This window comes from Panthera uncia, chromosome F2 (genome assembly GCF_023721935.1).
Source record: "Panthera uncia isolate 11264 chromosome F2, Puncia_PCG_1.0, whole genome shotgun sequence".
Classification (NCBI taxonomy): domain Eukaryota; kingdom Metazoa; phylum Chordata; class Mammalia; order Carnivora; family Felidae; genus Panthera; species Panthera uncia.
The window spans coordinates 1,730,179-1,738,531 of record NC_064812.1 but is presented as its reverse complement, the minus strand read 5'-3'; the positions used below and the strand labels follow the sequence as shown (position 1 = coordinate 1,738,531).

General features: G+C 67.7%; 1 protein-coding gene across 1 annotated transcript in view; it reads left to right on the top strand.

Moving 5' to 3' along the window:
- Positions 1-8,353, top strand: part of ADGRB1 (adhesion G protein-coupled receptor B1) — a 65,231-nt gene that overhangs the window by 12,674 nt on the left and 44,204 nt on the right. The window contains exons 5-16 of the mRNA XM_049632854.1: positions 100-259; positions 731-909; positions 1,187-1,351; positions 1,551-1,652; positions 2,855-2,961; positions 3,174-3,368; positions 3,514-3,582; positions 4,330-4,438; positions 5,577-5,720; positions 6,223-6,298; positions 6,420-6,522; positions 7,317-7,360. Coding sequence (XP_049488811.1) covers positions 100-259; positions 731-909; positions 1,187-1,351; positions 1,551-1,652; positions 2,855-2,961; positions 3,174-3,368; positions 3,514-3,582; positions 4,330-4,438; positions 5,577-5,720; positions 6,223-6,298; positions 6,420-6,522; positions 7,317-7,360 — 1,453 coding nt within the window. The remainder of the gene's footprint in view (positions 1-99; positions 260-730; positions 910-1,186; positions 1,352-1,550; positions 1,653-2,854; positions 2,962-3,173; positions 3,369-3,513; positions 3,583-4,329; positions 4,439-5,576; positions 5,721-6,222; positions 6,299-6,419; positions 6,523-7,316; positions 7,361-8,353) is intronic.

Sequence of the window (8,353 nt, the reverse complement as noted above, 5' to 3'; positions counted from 1 at the left end):
GGGGGAGGAGCAGCTGGGAGGGGGCGGGGCGGCGGGGCAGCCGCGTCCCTCCCGGGGCTGCTGAGCCCAGCGGCGGGCGCCCTCCGGTCCCCTCCGCAGTGCACGGCGCCTGGGATGAGTGGTCGCCTTGGAGCCTCTGCTCCAGCACCTGCGGCCGCGGCTTCCGGGACCGGACGCGCACCTGCCGGCCCCCCCAGTTCGGAGGCAACCCCTGTGAGGGCCCTGAGAAGCAAACCAAGTTCTGCAACATTGCCCTGTGTCCTGGTAGGTGAGAGAAGGGGGAGCTGGGCGGGGGGCTGGGCAGCGGGGAAGGGCCCATTGGACCACTGACGCAGGTCACAGGGCCGGGTCACGGGAGTCCAAGGCCAGCTTGCTGGGTTGCTTAGAGGTTGGAGACCCTAGGGGATTCTCACTCACGTGTCATGGGCGTTGGGATGGTGTCCCCCCCCACCCCACCGTGGTCACGCTCATGCTCCAGGCTTCATGACGGTGTGGTGGGCCCCAGAGGTGTTCACACCTATGACCCAGAATGCATGGTGGAGTGGTAGGCCCCTAGGGGTGTTCACACTTGTGCCCCAGGCTTGGTGTGGGGTGAGACCACGGGGGCATTCTTACCCTTGGCCCAGGCTGGGTGGGGGGGGGTGGCGGGCGGGCCCCCGGAGTCACACCTGCGGCCCAGGCTGGACGTGGGGCCCTGGGTATTCACGCTGGCTTCCTGTCCCCTTCCTCCCCCGGGCCGGGCAGTGGACGGAAACTGGAACGAGTGGTCAAGCTGGAGCACCTGCTCTGCCAGCTGCTCGCAGGGCCGGCAGCAGCGCACCCGGGAGTGCAACGGGCCTTCCTACGGGGGCGCCGAGTGCCAGGGCCACTGGGTGGAGACTCGAGACTGCTTCCTGCAGCAGTGCCCAGGTCGGGGTCCCGCCCCGGGGCCTGCGGGTGGGGGGCCTGAAGGGCGTGAGCCACGGGGGCGTGGGGGTCCGTGGGACACGGGGGTAGCCGTGGGGACTGGTACACGGGAGGCACTTGTGTTCCTCTGCGCCAAGCTGAGCTCCGGTTCCGCTCCCTCGGTCTCCATTTCTCTTCTCCTCATGGCTTCCTGCTCTGGACCCCTGGTTCCCCGTGACTCCTGGACCTGTCCCCGCCTGGTCGCCATCCGTGTGCCCTCATGCCTGGCCGTGCCCTGCAGTGGATGGGAAGTGGCAGACCTGGGCATCGTGGGGCGGCTGCAGCGTGACGTGTGGGGGCGGCACGCAGCGAAGGGAGCGCCTCTGCTCCGGTCCGTTCTTCGGGGGAGCAGCGTGCCAGGGCCCGCAGGATGAGTACCGGCAGTGCAGTGCCCAGCGGTGCCCTGGTGAGGGTCCTCCTGCCCTGCGGCGGGGCTCTGGGGGAGGGGCACCCCGGCGACTGGGTGGGCTTGGGGCTTCGCTTTGCCGGGAACAACCCCGGACGGCAGATGTTCCAGAGGGGTCTTGCCCTCCGTGAGCCTGCCGCCCCGCTCACGGCCCCGCTCCCCGCGCCCTCCCGCACCCACTGCCTCTGGCCCCTGGCAGAACCCCACGAGATCTGCGACGAGGACAACTTCGGCACCGTGATCTGGAAGGAGACTCCGGCAGGAGAGGTGGCCGCGGTCCGGTGTCCCCGCAATGCCACAGGTGAGGGACTCCCGTCCCACCCTCAGAGATAACACGCGAGGCCCTGAGGGGCCCCTGCAGGCCGTGCCCAGGCAGCTCCATTGGCACACGGAAGCCAGGACGGCCCGGCCAGGAGCCACCCAGGGACGGCACCCGCACCCACTGCACATCGTGCCCCTTGCCGGTGCCCGGTTACGGGTGGGAAACTGAGGCGCAGAGAAGTTACCGCACTTGCCCTGGGCTTACTGGGCCAATACGTGGGAAGCCAGCAGCCTTAACCCCGTGCGTTCTTGTGGAGGGTTTGGGGGGGTGTGTGGAACAGCGGGGCGTGCTCCCAGGGGAAGGGGCTTAGCGCCCTGAGGGGTTGGCGGTCTTTCCCCTCTTGTTTGAAGGAGCGCGGCACTTTGCGTACCCTTGTGTGCCGTGTGACGGTTAGGAAGTGCCGTGACCTCTCTGAGCCTCCCTCTTCTCTCTACAAAAGGAGGATGTTTGGGGCTCTCCCTACAGGGCTGTCATAAGCGAGCGGTAGAGGGGTCCACACGGGGCGGGGGCAGCGGTGGAGGCGACGGTGGGGTCCCCTTCCTGTTTCGTGTGCACGTTCCTGGTAGCCTATTCAAATTCACAGAAGCAAAGAAAACACAGGTCCCGGGGGCGTGACCTCTGGCCTTTTGCCTGCCCCCATGACCTTGTTCCCCCTCACGATCCCGCACCACGCTGTGGGACAGGGGTCCCTTCCCACCCAGTGGCTCCTGCCAGGTGACAGGGTCGTGACAGTTCTTTGGGGCCACCACTGTTGGACACGCAGCCATGCCCAGGTCCCTGGCCACTTCCTGGGAGTAAGTTCTGGGTCACAACTGATGCCAGGTGCCCCCTCAGTGTCGACGGGCCATCAGGGCCTTCCGAGGCCTCTAGCGCTCTGCGGGTGATGCTGGGCAGGGACCCAGGCCGTTGGCTCTCCGGGGTCTCTGGGTTGGGGGGGGGGGCTGCAGGAGAGGCCCCGCCCCCGCTCTGCCCCCGTGCACGTGGGGTCCCGGGCACCTGACTTCAGGAGCCGCTGCTACCTGTGTGGAAGGAAAGGAACAGGGAGGCCGGGCCGCGTGCTGGCCCTGCTCTCCGTGGAAGGCCGTGGGCGAGTCCCTGCTTCCGGGGCGGGAGGGGCGTGTGCCGGGGGGCCGCGGGTGGGCCCCCTGCGCTGGAGGCAGAGATGACCCACTTCTCTCCAGGCCTCATCCTGCGACGCTGTGAGCTGGACGAGGAAGGCATCGCCTACTGGGAGCCCCCCACCTACATCCGCTGCGTCTCCATCGACTACCGGAACATCCAGATGATGGTGAGGGTGGCCGCTGGGGTCTCCTGCCCTGGCCGGCACTCCGCTGCCCTTTAACCCCAGACGTGGCCCCATGGCCCCCGTGGCTTGCCCCACGGACGCGAGTCAGCTGGGGCCACGGGCTGGGGGCTGCAGAGGGCCCGGGCGTGGGGGTCCTCGGTACCTGCCCCGGGCGGATCCTGCAGACTCGTGGCACCCGCCCTCCATCTCCCCAGACCCGGGAGCACCTGGCGAAGGCTCAGCGTGGGCTGCCCGGGGAGGGGGTCTCCGAGGTCATCCAGACACTGGTAGAGATCTCCCAGGACGGGACCAGCTACAGCGGGGACCTCCTCTCCACCATCGACGTCCTGAGGAACATGACGGAGATCTTCCGGAGGGCGTACTATAGCCCCACCCCCGGGGACGCGCAGGTGGGGCCCCCGAGGGCAGCCCCGGGGAGGACGAAGGGGGAGCGCCCCGACCTGGCCCCCTGCAGAGCCCCGACCCCACTCGCGCGCCGAGCCACATTCCGGCGCTTTTTCTCGGCTCACTGGCCCTTCTTCCTCTTCTTTCCAGAACTTTGTGCAGATCATCAGCAACCTGCTGGCAGAGGAGAACCGGGACAAGTGGGAGGAGGCCCAGCTGGTACGGATGCCAGTCTGGGCCCCGCGGTCACGGCAGCAGGGTGGGCACGGGCGTGTCTCCTCCCTCCCTGGGGCCCGGGCTAACGGGGCGGAGAGTGGTGGCCTGGGTTCCCGTCCCAGCACGGCCTCTGCACCGGCATGACTTTGAGGAAGCTGATTCCCGCCCAGCTTCCGTCTCCCCATCCGCCAGGGGACGGTAGCTCACCTCGTGGGCTCGGTGGCGGGCGTGGGAAAACGTGTGGGCCACGTGGCGCGAGTCAGGGCCACCGGGACAGGGTCAGCCTCCCTTCCTCCTGGACTGACCCCGGGACAGTAGTCAGCGCGGGGGGCGTGAGTGTCCGGGGACCCCTCCGGTCTCCCCGGGCTGGACCCCTGCCCGCCAGCACGGCAGCCCCCTCCCCCGGGCTCAAGGTTCCACTCCACAGAACGGTGCCGGTGCCCAGAAGTGCTGGGTGCTCAGAGGTGCTGGTGCAGAGGTGCTGGGTGCTCAGAGGTGCTGGTGCAGAGGTGCTGGGTGCTCAGAGGTGCTGGTGCAGAGGTGCTGGGTGCTCGGACGCCCCGCTCTGCTTCCAGAGTCGGGTCCGGGGCGTCCGGGCACCGGGAAAGGAGCACCGGGACCCCGGAGAGGGGGCCACCGATGCGGGAGCGAATGGACGGGAGGGTGTGACCCGGGCCGGGCGCGGGGTGTTCCGGGACACCCTCATTTTGCTCTGGGCCCCCCGCCCCCCCCCCCCCCCCCGGTCCCCAGATGGGCCCCAACGCCAAGGAGCTCTTCCGGCTGGTGGAGGACTTTGTGGACGTCATCGGCTTCCGCATGAAGGACTTGCGGGACGCGTACCAGGTCACAGACAACCTGGGTGAGCCCCGGCCCTCCCGCCTGCGTCCCCTCGTCTACGGGGACGGGCCCGGCAGCCTCCCTGCGGCCCTCACGCAGGCGGCCCCGCGCCCCTGACCGCCTGAGGGGTATCGGGAGCTGTGCTCGCAGCCGCAGCCCTGCCCGTCGTCACCCCTCACGCCTCACACCTGCACACCCCTACGCGCCTCACACCCCACACGCCTCACACGCACGCGCCTCGTATCCACATGCCCACATACCTTATGCACCCCAACCCCCACACACCTCGTATACCTACACACCCCATACTCCATGGACTGCGCACTCAGAGAGTGGGCCCCATCTGTCCCCACGTCCTCATGGAGGGAAGACGCCCTGGTCCCCAGAGTTGGCCCCACAGGCGAAGGAGGGCCCAGGCAGGTAGCCAGGCCTGGAGGGGCACGGGCGCGCGGGCAGGGGGCCCCATGTGAACAAAGGCACGGACGGAGGTGTGAACTGGCCGCGGGGGTGGGTGTCTGTCGGGGGACGGGCCCGGAGGTGGGCGAAGGCCCAGGCGTCCGGGCGCCGTGGCGGAGGCCGTTGGCCCCGGAGGCCCTCCCCCTTCACCCCACACCCGCCGAGGGCAGCTCCGCGCGGGCCCCGACCCGGCCCCGGGGTGCGGGGTGAGGGGAGCGGGCGTCCACCCGACACCAGTGGGCCGGGGTGAAGGGGACTTGGAGACACCGGGACCCCCCCACCCCCGTCCCGGGTGTGCCATGCGGCCCCCAGGGATGCCCTGTGAGGTGGGGTCTCTTCCTACCCCTCCTGTAGAGCCCGTAGGGAGGGGACCCGGGCTCCAGCCTCCCAGGGAAGAAGGGGGGCCCCTAGGGGACCCGGCCCCCCGGGCACCCCTTCGTGGCTGCAGGCCTGACTGCAGAAGCCGCCTTCGACCCCTCCCGGGGCCCTGGGGGCCACATCCAAGCCTGGGTCCTCACAGTGGCGGGGGGCTCCCGCTGGGGCGGGAGGTGGGGGCTGTCTGAGGGCTCGGACAAGGCGGGAAAGCTGCCCCTGTTGGTGCCCGCTCTGAGCCGGGAGCTCCCCAGGGCCAAGGCCCCTGTCGTGTAACTGCCCTCCGCCTCTGTCCGTCCGTCCCCATGTCTCTGGCCGTCCCCTCCGCCCAGTCCTCAGCATCCACAAGCTCCCGGCCAGCGGAGCCACAGACATCAGCTTCCCCATGAAGGGCTGGCGGGCCACGGGCGACTGGGCCAAGGTGCCGGAGGACAGGGTCACCGTGTCCAAGAGTGTCTTCTCCACGGGGCTGGCAGGTGAGGGGCCCCAGGCTGCGGGAGGGGCCCTTACGGGAGACTCACCCCCCCCCCCCCCCCCGGGAGGTTCCTTCTGGAGTCTGGCCTGCCACCTCAAGGACCAGGCCAGTGGTCGTTTCCTCTCCGTGTTCCTGAGGTCGCACCTCCTCCGGGAAGCCCTCCCTGCCCTTCCTGCATTTGGAGGCTCCCAGACAACCTTTGCTGAATGGACCAGGGACCTTCACCGCAGGGAGGGGAGGGGTCCGCCTGGAGGCGCACAGCTGCCACTCTGGCTCCTGGGACGGGAGGCCCGCCCTGCCCGCCACCCCCCCCCCAGCCCTCGGGGGTCACTTAGAGGGACCTAGGCAGCCACCCCAGCTCTCCGACTATAGCGCTGTGCGCGTGATGGGGGTGGACATGACCCAGGAGCCCGGGGCCTCCGCCTGGGGACACACGCTTCCCTCGCCGGAGCAAGGTCCAGGCGGGGGCGGCCGGGAGAGGTGACCGCGGCGCCCTCTTCCAGAGGCTGACGACTCATCTGTGTTCGTGGTGGGCACCGTGCTCTACAGAAACCTGGGCAGCTTCCTGGCCCTGCAGAGGTGGGGGGCCCAGCCTGGGAGGGATGGGCCGAGCGAGGGGTGCGGGCCTGCGGGGGGCGTTCCGGGGTGGGCCTGGGTCTCGGGGAAGGCTCGCTGACGCGGCCTGCTGGCTCTGCCCCAGGAACACGACTGTGCTGAACTCCAAGGTCATCTCGGTGACCGTGAAGCCCCCGCCTCGCTCCCTGCTCACGCCCTTGGAGATCGAGTTTGCCCACGTGTATAACGTGAGTGCCCTTGACGCGTGTACATCTGTGTACGCGTGCCTGATTCCTCCCACCTGATCCCAGGGGGATCCCACGGCCTCCTTGGGTCTCATGTCCGCCTCGCGGGAGAGCCGCTTTGATCCCTGAACGAGGGAGGAGAAATTGCAGCTCAGAGACGTACAGCGATTTGCCCAGGCTCACACAGCGAGCTTATGTGGGAGACAGATTTCAGTCCTCTCCTGCAGCCCTGCTCTTTCCCACTGTGTGGCCTTGGGCAAGTTGCTCAACCTCTCTGTGCCTGGGCTCTCTCCCTTATCAGATGTGAGCTAGAGGCTTGGCTGAGAACTGAGCAATTACCACCAGTGCTTAGAGCACACCACCCCTCACGAGGGCCCCGGACCCTGCCGCTCTCACCTCCGTGGTCCCAGTGCTGGCACGCCAGGCCTGCAGGACAGGCGCGTTTGCTCATTCCTGCTCGCTTACCCCTCAGGGCCCCTGGGAAGGGGTCTCCCTCTTCCACCATTTGTATTAAGCTGGGCTGGCCGCCTGGGCACCCAGAGACGGACCGCAGCCATTGCTGCCGGGAGCTGCTCAGAGAGGGGACAAGAGCTGCTCAAGGCCATGCAGCTGGGCTTGGGGGCTGGGCCAGTCCCTTCCCCACTCTGGGCCTCAGTGTCCTCCTCCTCAAACTCCGCCTCTTGGGGCAATCGCACAGTCCCAGCACCCGCCTACCATGCCTGGGGTGGGTCCCAGCAGTGACCTTGGGTGGGGCCTGGAGGGTGGGCACATGACCCTGACTCCTCTCTCTCCCCCAGGGCACCACCAACCAGACCTGTATCCTGTGGGACGAGACAGATGTGTAAGTTCACGTGGACGTTGTGGCCTGGGGGGGCCTCCAGGGTGGACCGGGGCGGGGGGGGGCGGGCGCTGACCCGCAGGGGAGGGCTGCGGTTTCAGGTTGGAGGCCGTGTCCTCCCGTCCGTCTGTCTTGAATGATCCCCCACTGCCCAGGTCTGGCTCTGAGGCAGCTTGGAGCCCCCCACCCCAGCCTGCCTCCCAGCCCTCCCAGGGAAGAGTTTGTGCAAAGGCCCCAGAGAGGGAGCAGCCTCCAGAGGAGGGTCAGAACTGGGGGCACATGGTGCGGGAGAGAGCTTGGTGGCTGGATCCCGGTGGGCCAGGTGAGCCTGGGGGCAGCTAGGCCTCCCCTGCTGGGGAGGGTATGGTCAGGAAGTTGGATGACACCGCCACCACCCGCCTCTCTCAGCCCTGGCACCACCTTCTCTTAGGCTCCCCTGCACCCCTGCCCTAGGCCGGCCAGGAGCATGAGTGTGTGCAGCCTGGTCCCCTGCACCTGGGGGTATGTGCGGTGATCCCTTGTGCTCTGGGCGGTGTGGTGATAAATGTGTGTCCTGGGAGGTCAGGAAGCCTCCCGGAGGAGCTGACACTAAAGTAAGACAGGTTTGCCTGGCAGAGGAGGAGACGCAGAAGCATAACTTGAGCAAAAACATGGAATTTGGAAGGTACAGGTGGCACGTGAGGTGTGGCCAGGAAGAGCAGGTGGCTGGAAAACAGACAGGGTGGTGCCAGTTTGTGGCAGTGGTTGTGTCAGGAACTATGGAAGTTGTCGAGATGGTATCACCATCCATCCATCCATCCATCCATCCATCCACCCCTATCAATCCATCCATCCATCTATCCATGCACCATTCATCCATCCATCCATCCATCCATCCACTGCCATCTATCTATCCATCCACCCACCCACCCATCTATCCCCATCCATCCATCCACCATCCATCCATCCACCCCATCCATCCATCTATCCATCCAGCATCCATCCATCCACCCCATC